The sequence below is a fragment of the Ixodes scapularis genome, unplaced genomic scaffold (assembly GCF_016920785.2).
Source record: "Ixodes scapularis isolate PalLabHiFi unplaced genomic scaffold, ASM1692078v2 PGA_scaffold10__122_contigs__length_95168666, whole genome shotgun sequence".
Lineage (NCBI taxonomy): Eukaryota > Metazoa > Arthropoda > Arachnida > Ixodida > Ixodidae > Ixodes > Ixodes scapularis.
The window spans coordinates 66,092,376-66,108,783 of record NW_024609836.1 but is presented as its reverse complement, the minus strand read 5'-3'; the positions used below and the strand labels follow the sequence as shown (position 1 = coordinate 66,108,783).

At 41.8% G+C, this 16,408-nt stretch overlaps 2 protein-coding genes across 2 annotated transcripts; both read right to left on the bottom strand.

The window, feature by feature from the left end:
* Positions 1-4,566: 4,566 nt before the first annotated feature.
* Positions 4,567-7,680, bottom strand: LOC8025760. Its single transcript, XM_029979814.4, has 3 exons — positions 7,608-7,680; positions 6,304-6,616; positions 4,567-4,824 (listed from the first exon to the last, which is right to left on the bottom strand). The coding sequence occupies exons 1-3, from the start codon at positions 7,678-7,680 to the stop codon at positions 4,581-4,583; spliced, it is 630 nt and encodes a 209-aa protein (XP_029835674.1). The 3' UTR covers positions 4,567-4,580.
* Positions 7,681-12,124: 4,444 nt separating this feature from the next.
* LOC8025761 lies at positions 12,125-15,243 on the bottom strand. The gene is made up of 2 exons (XM_040500724.2): positions 15,162-15,243; positions 12,125-12,701 (listed from the first exon to the last, which is right to left on the bottom strand). Exons 1-2 carry the CDS (start codon positions 15,235-15,237, stop codon positions 12,145-12,147), a joined length of 633 nt encoding a protein of 210 aa, XP_040356658.1. The 5' UTR covers positions 15,238-15,243; the 3' UTR covers positions 12,125-12,144.
* Positions 15,244-16,408: the final 1,165 nt, after the last annotated feature.

Sequence of the window (16,408 nt, the reverse complement as noted above, 5' to 3'; positions counted from 1 at the left end):
CTGAAAAAAAAGTATTGATGGGTCAAGCTTACAGATTTATAATTAAGTTGTAGGTAACGTGGGAACAGAGGTTTGTGTTCGTAAACGTCTAAAACTAGCCATAAAAAGAAGTGTGCTTGCGAAATGTGTGCAGGTTTTCTTACAAACATGTCAATATTTGCGATGTTTTGATTTTGACGCCTCGTAAAGAGTTACAAAATTATCATTAATGGGCAAGAATGCGCGTCATTATAATTCGTACCAACATCAAGTGCTTCTATTCCACGTCCCCCGTAAGATGTAATTTGTTGTATTGCATTCACGAAGATCCTTGTGAGTAAGAAGCTTTATTTTACTCCCCCGTCTTCGTATGTTTTTTTTTTTTTTTTTTTTTTTTTACATATTAAGCCTTAATATTTTTCACCCCTCGGGTAATGCCCGTATGAGTAGCTTCAAGTTTGAGAGAATGTGAAGATGGTGAAATGACCATTTCATTAAAACATCTGAGACAGGTGAGTAAATCTTGAAACAACCAAAAGTGGAAAAGACAGGGAAAGAAATCAGGCGACGTCTCTTGAGACGTCGTCTGACTGACTTCTTTTTTGTATCGTCTACTTTTGATTGTTTCAAAATTTCCTCATCCAGTTTCAAGTGCTTTGAAAAAATGTTAAACTTACACCAGCTCGCCTGCGCCCTCACTATGATTTTATGAAATGACCAGCAGCATCCGCCAGACCTGGACACTGTCGTCACTAAGCCCACTCCGGGTTCCACGGTTAATTGGCTTTTATCCTGACCCGGAATTTGAAATGAATCAATGGTGACCAGCTATAAACGGACGCTAATTTTGAGCCAGCCTTTGTAAAACACTAAGGTAAAAAAGCAGGGTATACTCGGTTTTACTTTAAATCCCACCGTAGCCGACAACGCAATGCAATGGAGCTAATCAAGTGGTGCCAAACGTCCATCGTCAGCGTGCTCTCTGTCGTCGGTGATTTGCTGTCAGCGGCTAGACTAATCACGGATCACAACAAATTGAATCGCTTTTCGCTATTCAATTTGTCGGTGGCGCCAAGCGCTCAAAGGCAAAGAGCGCCTTGACATTGCACTTTTGGCGTGGCTAGATCGGCTCCACCTGATCGTAGTGACGGTTGCAGGGCCGGTGTAAAAGGAACTTTTTTTTTTTCTGAGTGGCCTGTTATTTACCTTGCATAGACGTAGAAATTAACCGAGGCCTAGGCCTATGGTCTATAAAGAAGATCCACATAATGTTCCTTTTTTTTCTTTCTCTTTTTCGGTCACAATATTGTTTGGCATTTGACTTGTTTAGATAAATCTGAAATTCCGATGAATTCACCGGTTTAAGGTTTTTGGTCACAATATTGTTTGGCATTTGACTTGTTTAGATAAATCTGAAATTCCGATGAATTCAGCGGTTTACTTTAAACCAAAACCAAAAAATATTAATTATAACTAACCCAACCTGACGTTGCGGTAACATAGTAATACCCACGTGGTGTTGAGCGTTCACCTGACGAAGCACCGGCAATGCAGAAGATAAACAAGAAACCCTGAACTAATGCCATCGTGGCCCTTTTGAAGACCTCTATCATAAGATGAAACCATTTCCGTCAAGAGACGATCACTCCAGCTATTAAAATATCTTGACCCCCAGAATAGCCAGTTATTAAATAAAAAACCTCTCGGCTCTTAACAAGGGAGGTATTTGTTGGAACAATTAATTTAGCAAGCCACACCCAGGATATACAGAGGTCTCGCGTTTCTTACGTTGTCTGTGACTGCATAGACCAACTCGACTTCCTGATGTCACGCCACTGCGGTGGTGCTGCTTTCGGTACTGCGCATGCGCAGATGCTTCGCCTTGGGTTGACCTGGTTTCTGCGCGAGCGTAATGCCTACAGCCGGTGTGGGTAATCGCGGGCTTGTTTTCACCGGTATGCTTGCCCGATAGTTTCAGCCACCAACTTTACAGGTAGCGCTATAGACGCTTTGCACACGCGCCAAATTACAGCCGCCATAGCTGACCTTCTCTTGTCTCATCGAGATGCCGGGCAACTGAAACGGTAGTTGACGATCCTGTACAAAGGCCGATGCTTTAGAAAAGGACACAGTTGAATCTAATATGGCAATAACCTGGCCTGCTATGGTAATGATGAAGTGAAACAAACGAAATAAGAGGAAACAAAAACTGAAGGTCAGTTATGGCGGCGTCCATGCACAGCTGCTGCAAAGCGTCTATATGTTTATAACCTCCAAAAATTTAAAAATAAAAAAAAACAACTTTCATCCTTTTTATTTTTGTGAAGAAGGAAGACTAACGGAGCTGTACAATGGAAAGTAACGGCCTGCCGCAAGTCGGCAAGCCAGAATGGAAACGCTGCCGCCATCTATGAGCGACGGCGGCAACCAGATACGTGGCTTGCCGCCGTCACTCATAGATGGCGGTAAGTGTCCAGAGTTTGGCGTCTTCATTTCTTTGCTGGGGACACGATCCTGGGGAAACTAACCCTTAACAGCTCCGCTGTAAAAAACTCGAGAGGCGGCTTATTATGTTTATGCTTTTTCGCTTGGGGATTGTTCTTGTTACCAAATATATTAAATTTAAGATTTATTATATTTGGTAACACTGCATCTGGAATATCTGACCTTAATCGGAAAAAAGAACTTACTCGCCCGCCACAGAGGAAAGTCTCCGTTTCAAGTGCTTGAACGGAAACCTTATAGGCAGCCTGCCAAGGTCGTTGACTGATGCCACGTGTTGCGAGTTTTCCGGCATTATTTTTTTCGTTGTTTCCACTTGTGCGCTTTTGGCATCCTTCCTTGGCAGTCATTATTGTTGACAGGCAATCTATTTTTGTTCCTCTTACGTTCCTAACATTGGCATTCGTTACCGCTATTTATGTGTGTTAATTCGGAATTTCAACAGAATTCTGACAGCTTCCACGTGGAAGGACAAGCAGCGAATAATAAACAGAGGCAACCATTGGTTTGATAACCGAGAGGCCAGATTAAACTCTTGTAGTCGGTACCGGACCATTATGCTTATTGTAGTTTTATTCGTTTATATATGTGTTGGAAAATTCTCCTATCTGCTGGTATTCTTAGTTTATACTTACTCGTGTACGATATAATTAAACGGCGTATGTCAAGTGGTCATAGGTACATTTATTGTTATAGAGGATGGTATACGTGAAATGGTAACTTTAGACTCAGAGAAGTGTCACAGCTCCGTCTCATTATTGTACATTTTTTATATAAATAGGTCACGTTTATTGATTATTCGTTCATTAAATTTCAACTTTACTACGTTTAGAATTAAACAAATCGCGTGTACCGCGCCAGGTTCGTTTCAATCAAGATCTAGAAAATAAAGGTTTATATGTAGTTAAGTTATAGTGACAATTATTTTGTATCATTAATGAACTTGCAATGCTACTAATATATTTTGTTAGTAGTTTAACCTTGACGTTTTCTTTTTCAGTTGGTTAATGAAAAGCTATCTCTGAAGCAACCTACCTGTCCAGCAATAATAATATGTGTCGCTACATCAAGTATTTTATTATCATTACAATATTAACAAAACCAAACACTACATTACTTTTATTGATAATATACCACGTGCAAAGCTAACACGTAAACTTCAAAGCGAACACAAATTAGTTTTTTTCGGGGAACGTTGGCGCGTACAATATGACCATCTTAGGATGACGCTTCAGGTAGACATTAGAATACTTAAAAGTACTTGTCGCGATGGTACGAACAAGCGTTCCATACATTTGGGTAATATATAAAAATTCATCACCTATATTTTTATTAATTACTTTTCTGATTTCACAAGATGTAAAGTCAATTGGGCTCCATCTAGTCTTAACAAAACTCCCATAGCTTTACATAATTTTGAGCGTGTTCACATACTAACAACATAAAATTAAAATTTCATTCGTACCACAAATCTCATCAAAGAATCAACTTACTGGTAATGGCTTCTAAGTCTACAGACAAACGTAACACGTCAAGCCCATTATTTTAATAACGGTTTATATTTATCAAGGTACTAAAAACAAATCTATATCTAAAGGAACCGTCCGCGATTGATCCTCTTTAACTGAAATACTGGGGGTAACATTTTTATGTATATTTTATACATTTTTAAGTTTTGTAACTTTCCCAAAAAATTGGCAACATGGAACATCACCCTCGTCAGTTCTAGTTTGAAGTTTAGTTGGTTTCTCACGTGCCAGGCCCGGTTGGGACATCCCAAAAGTTAAAACAGAGTAAACATTAATCTTTAAATGTAGTACAGTACTGAGTTACATTTCAACGTCGCTCTTCATAGCAGCAATAAAACGTCGGGCCCAGCCCATGTTTGTAATAATTAAAAACTCGATCCACTCTAAAAAGCAGCACACCCCTTTTAGGCATTTATAAAAACAGCCAACAGGGAACAGTTCAAAAAAGCGCCCTTTAAGCGCAACACAGCATAGCCTAAGCCCTAGACGCTCGGGAGCTGAATCAGAATATCGAGTGTCTCGTTTCTTAGTTGACGGGACAATTCGTGATGCTAAAGTGGGGGCACAGCACTATAATTCCAGCTCCAGTAAGGTGTCTTTCAAAGCGTCTTGAACGCTCTGTGTCATCAGCTCCACCCAGAGGAGTCGGAGGGGTCCGGAGAACAAAAGACCCAATGTATGGACGACGAGGTGCAGTGTACGTCCACCGCCCGTCATTCCAATGTTGAGGTGCTCCAAAACCACAGGGGTCAACTCCTCGATGCTTGACCCTGAGTAGTTACCAGGGCCCCTTGTGATAAGTTCTCCCTCGTATCTGAAAAAAAAATATTTGTAAAGGGGTATATTTATATGAATATATTTGACAGAAAGATCAGCAGTCCTTCTGGGCTCTGTGGAATCCACAAACTAAACCTAGTTTAAAAAAAAAAATTTAAAGCACGTCAATGTTGATAACTAAAAACTTATGACGAGGAACAGAAGAAGGTATCGAGGAAGTCAAAATGCGATAATTTTATCTGTTGCTTATGGCGACTACGAATTTTCTCGGACAGTGACATTACATGCATTGGGCTGGGCATTCCTCTTAGCCAGATTTAATAAATTAACAATGGCTAAGTTCGATCAAACCAATTAAATATTTCTATACGTATACATATTTCTTTTAGTATTACAAAATATTTTAAAGTAAATTCTTTCTTAACAATAAAAGATAGACCCGTTGGTGAATGCCTAGGGAATGCTTTAGCATGACCCTTGGGAAGCGCCCAAACGTCCTGCTTTGGGAAACCCTAAAGCTGTCCCATTCACTTATTTGTTTTGGCCTTCTCTTTTGGATTTATCTTTTGCTTAACCTTTTTTTTTTTTTCTTACGGGATCAGCGATAGCGTGTCCCGCAGGGAGACGTGCGTGGCGTTTCCCAAGGATCATGCTAATGCATTTTCTTAGAATCCATCAATGGATATTCCTTTAGTTTTTTTCTAGCCTACTTGAATCAAGGCTAGTACTTTTTCACACTCCTTTTTGTAGCACAAACCAAGGTATAAGCGCTCCGCACATTTGCGCATTCAGACTCGCCCCAGCATCCGCGCGCGCATTGGCTTCCGCCCCGCAACTTCGCCTCCCTCTCGCCCTTTCTCCCTCACTACTCTTCTCTCATAACACAAAGCGTTTACACTTTCATTGTTTTATCCCCAGATGTATGCGGTCAGAATTTCCCTATCATGGGGGTACGAATGCTAACGCATTAATAAATATGTGTTTTAACACGAAGCCCTTTAAAGCGCACAGGCATTTTTATATTGAATGACTAATGATTTCTTCTTTCAACCGAGGGTCCCTAAACCGAAATCCAAACATGATAAGACAGTAGTTCAGTAGTTTTCATTCAAATTATAAGCGTCCCTGAATATTCTTGAATTCGAAGCAGCCAGTTTGAAAACGAACGCTGGAAATATGCCTAATACAGTCACTGCTTTTTAAACCATAAATTCATGTAAGAGACCGAAAGCTGTAGCCGTCAAGTCTCAGATCGCCGGAACACATAGTGACGTTGGTAAGATAGACAAATCTGTCCTGCAAGCCGAGTCAATATTTGGCTCTTGCAATGGTGAATTCATGAGTGTTATTCAAGAATACTTGCAATAACAGGCGCTAAAATCCGCCTTACCCTCATTATGCACTATTAATTTTGTAAATGTTCAGTTTATCGAAGTATTTTTAATTAACGGATGGTTTGATCTGAATGTCATGGATATATATCTTTCTATATTTCTAGATAGTTACTTCGAGGTACCTGATCAAATCTGCAGAACTGATCAAAGTTCCGTTGTGGCCAGAGCAGAGACTCCATGGTATGAACGCACGCACTGTACGGGAGGACCTCAAGCTGAAAAGAGTGACAGTGTCTTCGCCCCTACAAAAGGTCTGAAAAGGCCTGTCGGGTTTCAGATGGTTGATTCCAGTGATAGTTGTGTTGCCCAAGAAGATTGCTCCAGGTATCAGGTGTGAGCCTTCCGTTTCTGTGACCACGTATTCTTTTGGAAGACGCTTGAGTAGTTTGTGCAATTTTCCTTCAATCAACTCCTTCTCAGGCACATCGCAGTTTTCTGTGTTGAAACAAGTCAAAATAAAAATTAAGATTTTCGCACTCTAGGGTTTTTTCGTGCTTTGCAAGTTCGAAACGGCGATATAAAATCGCGCGCTAGCACAAAGGAATAAGAAATACAACATCAACAAGCAAAATTACGATGTACTGAATATTGGCTAGCTTTATTCATTTTGTTAACTTCATCTCAAGGACTAAAGTCAATAATTTAGGGTTCGGATCTTGGTAACGAGGCGATTGCGCTCTTCATGATTCTCTCCTCCAAACTCACGCGCATTCATTACAATATCGTGACAGCAACTATTTACAGCGTCATAGTGTGTTGCTTGTTATTATGTACGTCTTGAGACCACTAAAGTTGAAAAAGTAGTGATTTTAAAATGGTGACGGGTTTCCTCAAGTAACTCTGTCGTAATTCTAGGTTTTAATTTATTCGCTATATCCATATCCGAAGTTCAACAGTGCCGCAAAGGTTCGGTAAGAAAACTGAACAGTAAACGCTACCTTAATCAAACATGTTAGGGGGGTTTTCTTTGCTACGTTAATTACATTTAGAGGAAAGTTGAAATCTTCTTTTGTAGAAATAAATCAAATTTTTAGGAGCTTGCATGTTGACAGAGTTATCCAGGTTATTAAAGGCACTCAAACCACACCTAATATTGAAAGTAAGCCAGTTGATGTTCCGTGATTTCAATTACTTCGACTAAATTTACTCTTCCTAATGGTGTGAACTTACAAGACGGTCGGCATATTCACATGTCTTCTTATTTTCTTCAAAATCACTTAAGCACTGAGTCGTTTTCTTGTTTCACTCTAACGGAGGAAAGAAATGGCCTAACTAGAAACTATTTTAAAATAGTAACAAATATATTTTTGCTTTTGCGATATGCTGGTGTGTTTCAACTCTACTCTAACCGATTACATTTTTTATTTCAGTTTCTTGTTTTCGAGATAAACAGCAATTGCACCAGAAAGTATGTGCGGAGACGTACCTGATTTCGAAGTTGCTTCCGACAATATACTGGTAATCCAAAGAATGGTTACGATGGCACGGTTTATCGTCATTCTTTTACCGCAGAATAGCTGAAATTGGTTATCATTGGACAAATATTAGACACCAAATGCAGCTGCTCTTCTTATGAAGCATTTCAAAGTTTTTATTTGTGTAGGACTTATCACCTTTTGCTCATTTGAACTTATTCCTTTCATGTCAGCCAAGATAATAATATACATCATTATAGTCATTCCTTGATGGTACCTGTCTTAGCACTATTTAAAACTTAGTAGCATTTCGCAGTCATTATGTATCCCTGAGAGGATAAACACCCCTAAAACGTTGTTATTTTAAAATACAAAATTTTAACGGTCCAATAAAGTCCCTCACTTTTCTAAGCTTCGGATAAACACTTCAGAGGAAAAAACGAAACTTTGTTTTTGGCGACACAGCATAGAACACTTCGTATATATAAAAAAAGCATAATAGCTTATGTTCGTGTTAACGGCAGTTAGTGTAACTTATTTTATGTTAAAGCATGAGATGCTTTTTAACGATAGCCTCGAAGCACATAATTCCAAAATTATGTCCGTCCCTCCATTCGTCCGCCCCTGCATTTTTCGCTAAATTTAGCTCCGAAAGTGGCATCACGTGACCTATACACCTTGGGAAAATTGATGGCTTGTGACCTATGCGTAGACTCACTTTCTCCGCTAAATTTAGCGGGAAATTGACGTCACCTTACCTATACACCAATTCAGTTACCCGGCAAATTTAGCGGGAAAGTTCACATCTTGTGACCCAAACGCCATTCCAGTTCCCCGCTAAATTTAGAGGGGAAATCGACGTGACGTCACCATTCATTTCCCCCGCTAAATTTAGCCGAAAAAATATAAGTCACGTGACACACCAATTTCCTCTAATACATTTCATACATTATAAGACTTCGAAGGTAAAGCTCGCTGCCAATTTTTTTTATTATCTCATTTAATTACACTTTTAAAGAAACTACACTCTAAAAATTGTCCGTGCGTATGCTTTCCCGCACAACACTGAGAGAGCCAATCACCGCAACTTACGGATGCAGCTCAGCGAATGACAATGCCGAAACATATGTTTAGAACAAAAACGCAGTCTAAGTTGTGACATTAAGCAATTCAAAACGTCACGCTTGCATTGCTTAATGTCACAACTCAGACTGCGTTTTTTGGTCTAAACATATGTTTCGGCATCGTCATTCGCTGACCTGCCTCCGTAAGTCGCCGTGAATGGCTCTCCGAGTGTCGTGCGAGAAAGCAGACGCACGGGCTTTTTTTAGAGTGCAGATAACTCTATGGCTATAACTTTTTTTTTTTTTTGTATTTTGGTATTTACAATAGGTTTTTTTAATTTCATGGGCGATGACGTTTAATATTTATTCGGGAACCGCGGCTTCTTCCGGGAATGCATTTGCGTCCCACAAACACGAACAATTAGAAAGGGGGTCTGTCGTCAAAGCAAATGCCATGCTCCACGTTGCAAGAACGCAAACCTTCGAGTGTAGCCTGAAATGATGCCAGGAATCAAAACGAGTATGCGTTACACATGCAACGGACGCGTCATTGACGCAGATAGACATACTCAAGGTTGTAGTATTCGGCTCGCGTTCTTTGCTGCAACGCCGGTGCCTAAACAATTACTCAGGCTTGCAAATCACAAGTTCATACTACATAGATTATGTTCATCTTCGACATAAATATTACAAGCATACCTAGCCTTACTTCCTTGACCCGTTACAATACTGTCATAAAGCGTCCGCAAGCCCTTTCCAATAGAACGATACTTATTTTGAATTTATACCTACGCCTGATCATCCTCGGTTGAATTTAACACCAATTGTATCAATGCCCTCACCATATTCACAAACTGCTTAAGAAACTTAAGGCGTAGAGCGTTCACCGAGCATCTCATTATCACTCCAAATCCAATCAGGTGGCGGCATCAGACGATTCGAAAGACGAAGAACCAATTACGAAGTCAGAAGTGTGGACAAGCCACGCCCTGTGTTCCTTAAGCTGCCACTGACAAGAGCTGAACGCATCGCCATGAAGAATATGAAGACATAGGGTCAGAAAACGTGTTTAGATGCTCCGATAATCTGAGGAAACATTCTTAAGATGGAAGCTCGGCCGACTTGCTACACTGCGTTGCTACTATGACAAAAATTGTCTAACAAAATTTGAGGAGGGTTTTCCCTTGTCGATTTTGTTCCGCTTCTACCTGCGTAGTTTATGTCCGTCGACCTGTTAATAAAAATCACTTACCTGACTAACAGGTGGCCGTCACGAATCCGAAGTTGAATGAGTCTGGAACTAAGCACGTTGTAGAAATCCCGAGACACGGCTAGGAAAGGGTGCAAACCGGTTCCAAGTGTTGCGTCGGTCTTCACATTTATACGGCATTTGTTTTTGTCCTTGGAGGCCCTTCAAGATATTTCCTATGAGACGTGCGCGATCACCACCTGTTCACTTTATTTTTGTTTCTTTGAAGTCGGCGCACGATGAAGACGATATTGCATACCGCAGTAAGATTCGTCCGATGGCCTGCTTGCATTCTTCGGGGCGAGTTAATCCCTTGAATGAAGATTATCTTCCTTCTGTACGACTTTCACGTCCACTATAACCCGGTTACCGCCAATGCTCCGACTACACGGGCTTGCCTTTATCCGATCAGACTCGGAACGATTCTATCGGGAAACATTCGTCGGAACGAGAACGAGAAGGATCGGCAGGACTTTACGCTTCTCTAGATTTGAGATTAATTAATGAATATCAAGATACTCTCTTTAATTTCAAAATTTGTATTTTATTTTTTCTCAAGCGTTTAACCTAAATTATGTTGTGTGCAGGTTGTTATTGATTATGGCTTCATGATATCGCTTTAATGTTTGCAAATATGTATCACGAAACACGGTACAAGGTTTCTCTTTAAAAACGCGCCGCGCAAAAAAAAATTATGAACGGCGCATTTGGTGACTGTCAGACCATATAATAATAGAGGTACTTCAAGTTTCTAATAAATAAGCAAGTTTTAATAAAATAAAACTTTATTTTGCACAAATACCGGTACTGACTGAATCCAAACACTGTTGTAACCAGCACATAAGGCTTTTTTTATATATGTTTCAGATAGGGAAATGACTTTGATGGGTTCGGATTTAATAACCTCTTAAGGCACCACTTTCATTTTTATTTCTAAATATCGCAGTACAAACAGTCAAGAGAAAACAAGGAAACGTAATCTCGGAGGTGTGTTTTTTAGGGCGCAGCTCTTAGGCGCCCGTTTCCGGCTTGAGCGGCGTCGGCGTCGCCGTCGCCGTCGGCGTAACCACGAGCTCCCCCCCCCCCCCCCCATCAAGGACCTCGGGAGGACCTCGGGTTCCTTGGGGAGGAGCTCAGGAGGACCTCGGGTACCTTCGGTGACCTCGGGGAGGGGGTCACGTGACCCCCCCCCCCCCCCCGAGATCACGTGACTCCCCCCCCCCCCCCCTCCCCCGAGGTCCCGTGAACGCCCGGCTCGAGGTCACGTGACCCCCCCCCCCCCCCCGAGGTCACGTGACCCCTTCCCCGAGGTCACGTGACCCCCCTCCCCGAGGTCAGGTGACCCACTCCCCCAGGTCACCCTTCCCTTCTCCTCCTGAAGAGCTGTGCTCGCATTCGGCGTTACAGGGAGTTGTAAATGGCTTTCACTTTTCTCGCTGTATCATTCTGTCAACAGAAAATGGATACCCCCTCAGTGGCACTTATAAATTTGGTTTTATTTTTATTTTTTGAGAATCAAAAAAAAGCTGCACAACCCAAGTTTTTGTAAAAGTGCCTTTGTTTCAAGAAATCATTCAATGGCTAACCATTCCTAATGTAAACTTTACGTCCACAAAGAGCAAAAAGCGCACCTACTTTCTTCCAATCTCTAGCAGCCGGCACAACGCGACCATTTCATCACAAATTCATCTTCCATTCAGGGAACATAGAAATTATATATTCTCCATTTAGACATATGTACGTGAAGTTACGAAGGAACGGCAGACAACACAGTGAAAGTTTTTAATTCGAAGAAGACTTCCGTCCAAGGACGCCTCCTGAAATTGAACAGACTGACTGGTCGTCGACAAAGCACGTGCTACTTGGTGGCCACTCTCAAATTCTGATACCTCCTCAAGTCATAGTGTCCAAGACCGCACCCTGCTTTTTCGATTAGGAGAAATTAATCCGTACTTTAATCTCGTAATCAATCGGTTTTTGTTAGTCACTGACAGCCTACGAAAAAATGGGTGTGATGAGTCCCGACCACCTTGCTATCGCCCCGGGGCCAATCAGAATGCGTCATCAGCCAATCACAAAGCTAAATAACGAATCAAGGAACGTAAGATAAGCCGCGCCTTGCTTTTCTGAAGCTTCCAGTATTCATAGAGCGGAAAGCGTAAAATTCAAGAAATGCAGTGATCCATGATGCACGTGGAGAAAACAAACGTTTTCATCGGGATTGGAAAACCAAATTTATTGCTCCGCTTCCAAAGAGTCGCTCAGAGCCCTCCGGACATTCCTGTTCGTCTCCTCAGTCCAGTAGAGCCTAACCGGTCCGGAGAACATGTGGCCTATTATGTTAACAGCAGTGTCAACACTATTACCTGCACCTCTAAACCCAACGTCGTAACTTTCCAGCAGCACCGTCGACAAATTCTCGATCCTTGAGGAGGTGCCGCCGTCGACAGACTTGCTGGTGACCAGTTCGCCTTCGTACCTCACGTTACGCGCATTGCTGACGACAGTTCCGTTGTGTCCCGAGCAGAGACTCCAAGGAATGGACACCCTCAGGGGGTATCGGGAGCGGAGGCTGAACAGTGTGATCTTGTCCTGTCCTCGGCAGTATGTTTTGTACGGCCTGTCGGGTTCGAGGCGGTCAAGCCCGCGGATGGTCGTGCTTCCCAGGAAGATGGCCTTTGGTATTAGGAAATCACCCCCCGTGCTTGGGACAACATATTCTTCGGGAAGCTGACTGAAGAGTTTGTCCAGTTTTTGATCCAGCAGCGCCTTGTCCGGAACGTCACATCGTTCTGTGTGGAGAAGGAGAAACCAAGTCAGTGGCGATAATGTCGTCATTCGCAATCGGGAATGTCAATGGAATGGGGGCGATACTTCAACAAAATTATTTCGTAGTAGTGGGTGACAGGTCCAGAGGAATACAAGCTCCTCCCACCTCTTTCCAGATTAGAAGAGCCAAGCTTGGAGAGGAGGTCGCCTCCTTTCCAGCGTTCGCTCTGCTAAAGTGGAAATAATGGAGGACTCTGTCGGAGGGGCTTGTCCTGCACTCTTACCCTGTAACCCTAACTGTTATAGCTGCACAGTCTTCTCATCTAGTCTATGAGTTGTTTCAGTCCTCTTGTATGTACCACCCCTAGCTACCATATTCTAAAACATGCAGCACGAGATTGTTTTGAAATACTTTTGCTCTTTTATTTACTTGTTGCTCTTTATGTCGTACATATTAAAACAATAGCTCTTAGGTGCAGGAAACCTACGGTACTAGAAATATATACAGGGTGCGGCCGTAAAAACTTTCACATTTGGCACGCCTAGCAAAAAACGAATTTCAAACGTACATACCTGAAATTGGGCACACGAACGTCGTTTATTCCAAAGTTTTTTGCCTATTTTTTTCAAGCGTCAACTCTGGAGTAGCGAATTATTAGAAAGATAACAAAAATGGCAGGCGTGCATTTCCTATGGCCTATACCCGCCCGTTCGCCGTCTGCTATCTAATTCGCGACGCCGCTCCCAGATGGCATACTGAACGCAAAAACGCGGGAAACGCCGCACGAAAGGCTGGTGTCGGGCGAGATAATCACAATAAAAAGTGATTTTACCGAAATATGTGAACGATTATGCCCTTTTACTTGAAATTTGGAAACTGGCGGACGCCCTCGTTTAATAAAAATATGTTCTAAAGCAGACGAACGTGTGTCTTCATTTGTCGTCTGCTTATCTGTTGACGGGTCCGTTCCCGGTGAAAGCTCAACTTTGGAATCAAGAGTGCCGCTGCTGAGGCATCTTGATTGTTCCTATTTATTGCTTTTGTTGCACTGTCTTCTGCAGTTATTATCAAAATATTTTCCGCGCCGCCCTGCGATGCCACAGTACTCGGCAAGTGAGTGTGCCCAGGCAGTCAAGTGGTACGTGGAGCGGAACTCGGTGGCCACAGCACAACGAAAATTTCGCACTGCATTTCATAAACGCCCGCCTTCACGCCCAACTGTTTTGAGTTGGGCGGATCGTTTTGTGAGTGGAGAAGACTGTAAAAAGAAGAATCCAGTCAGTGAACGTGAGAGCCTACTGAAAAATGAGGAGCTCATTGAAGCGGTGCTTGCTGTCTTCGAGAGCGACCCGCAATTGTCAACAAGACGAGCAGCTGTAAATAAATGATCTCGTCGCATCATGGTGTCTTCTTGCTTGCATGACGATCTGTCAGAACTTGACTTGAAACAGGTAATTTCAACAATTCTTCATATATTTGGTTCAAATCACTTTTTATCGCGATTATCTCGCCCGACACCAGCCTTTCGAGCGGGTTTCCCGAGTTTTTGCGTTCAGTGCGCCACCTGGGAGCGGCGTCGCGAACCAGATAGCAGACGGCAAACGGGCGGGTATAGGCCATAGGAAATGCACGTCTGCCATTTTTGTTATCTTTCTAATAATTCGCTACTCCAGAGTTGATGTCTGAAAAAAATAGGCAAAAAACTTTGGAATAATCGACGTTCGTGTGCCCAATTTCAGGTATGTATGTTTGAAATTCGATTTTTGCTAGGCGTGCCAAATGTGAAAGTTTTTACGGCTGCACCCTGTATATTGAAAAATTGCTTTTCTTTTCTATCATGCCGTGGGCTTCGCAACAAAACCAAACCTGATCCATATATTTGGAAGATTCTTAAGCCACGCTCCTTATGTTAGGAAGCATATTGTTATGAAAATAGCAAGGCCTGTCACAAATGTGGAAAATATTTGCTCTCAGATTTACTAGAAGCCATGTAGCAGTTCATGCTTGTATTAATTACTTTATATTTTTAAATTTAAATGACCCAGTAACTTCGCGGGAGTGCTTAAATAAATATAATGATATGTTTCGTCCAGTATATTACCGAATACATATAGATTCATCATACTCACTGGACCTTGCACCAACAGTCGTCGTCCTCTGGGAATTTGGATAGGAGGTACTAGCACAGTTTCCCGTATGACTCGCGATAGTTGCAACATTAACTTGCTCAACTAAGTTATTTAAATATATGTTCAAGAAAGACAAAGGCTTGTCGTGCTCGACGACCGAATGACCTGGAGGCCAATAAGTTCTCGCTTCTTATGTTTCATTTTTTATGATTTTTGTCTTCATGTTCATTTTTTGTCTACAAACGTTCATAAAGTCCAAAAATTATTGTCTTATTCAAAAGATTTTACTGAACATTTCCACTGATTGATGCATTTTTTACTCATATTTGAGGGGTAGCCGAAAATCTGCTTACCTAATTTCACAATTTCCCTGGAGGACGCTGCGCTAATGCAGAGGATGGTCACCAAGGCTCCGAGCAGGGGCGTCATGATTCGTGAGGAAGCTACAAGAAGTAACAAGACACTGGATGATGTGCACAGTAAATACAAAATTCCGAATCACTCTGTCTATAATTACTAAAACCATGACTCAGCTTACACTTATTGAAACAAACCCTGCATTTGCACTTATTTTTTTATCAAATTTTTGGTTTTACAAATTATTTCCTAATACGCTTAGCTAGAACTATCCTGGCCCGTGACAGAAAAAAAAAAATAAACCAAACGCGGCCAGTTTTTGTAGTCTTGAGATGAGGAAAATATTGAGCACTCAAACGTTTTTAATATTCTTTTTTTTTTTTATAAAGGCTATTGCAACGCTAGGAAAGGTAATCTGCGTTACATATGTCGTGAGCTGCAAGGATTCATTACTCTCAGTTTGTGGTCAATGCAGAAACATGTTTTCGTCATTTTGTTATAGTTTTGGTTATATTCGGGTTCTTTGGTTTTAAGTTTCGAATCGCGAATTCGTTTGACAATAAATAAAAATATTTGTAGTGGAAAATTGGCGGCTACTTCGAGGTTTCCGCGGGGTTCCTTTCAAGTTAATTCTATCGGCTTTGACTACATTCAGATTAATTTTGTTTTTCTTTCCCTCAGTGGGGGATTTGTTTGAGACCCCCCATGCTATAATGTTTAAAACAAATAGCATATCACTTTAGAGGTTCGGAAAGGTGACATATTGAGCCTGCGACTCAGCACCACTTCCTTTGATTTCCTTGATTTCAAAACTCTGACTGTCTGATTTTAGAGGTTCGGTCATCTTAACAGTTCAATCATAGAAATACAAATCTCAGTTTCCAATGAAAACAAATCATAAGTATAATCTCTCACCTCGATGCAAAGAAACCCGTACGCACGAGTCAGATCCTGAACAAGTTGTGTTTATAAAGATCAGACGTGATTACGGGAGACGACTCGGCGAGGGTATAACAGGAAATCACGTGATGTTGCCGATGTATAAATACCCATTTTAGCGCTGACTTTACCCTTGAAAGCGCGTCCCGCCTGCCACACGTGCTAACGATTATCACCTTATCGACATACATCTTTCCTTGTCGACTTAAGCGTGTTTCTTGCGATCCCCAGGTTTAATGCAGTCTGCGGGCTCAAATGGCCTCCCGGATAATTGCCATACGCCGCGGCGTTTTGCCAAATGGCG

What these genes read in the sequence shown, in the direction of transcription:
- LOC8025761 (XM_040500724.2), bottom strand. Translation starts at nt 15,237, where the DNA reads ATGACGCCCCTGCTCGGAGCCTTGGTGACCATCCTCTGCATTAGCGCA. An exon ending in CAGGGAAATTGTGAAATTAG is followed by an intron (nt 12,702 to 15,161) that starts GTAAGCAGATTT and finishes TTCTCCACACAG; the next exon opens with AACGATGTGACGTTCCGGAC.
- LOC8025760 (XM_029979814.4), bottom strand. Translation starts at nt 7,680, where the DNA reads ATGACGATAAACCGTGCCATCGTAACCATTCTTTGGATTACCAGTATA. An exon ending in GGAAGCAACTTCGAAATCAG is followed by an intron (nt 6,617 to 7,607) that starts GTACGTCTCCGC and finishes GTTTCAACACAG; the next exon opens with AAAACTGCGATGTGCCTGAG. An exon ending in AGTTCTGCAGATTTGATCAG is followed by an intron (nt 4,825 to 6,303) that starts GTACCTCGAAGT and finishes TTTTTTTTTCAG; the next exon opens with ATACGAGGGAGAACTTATCA.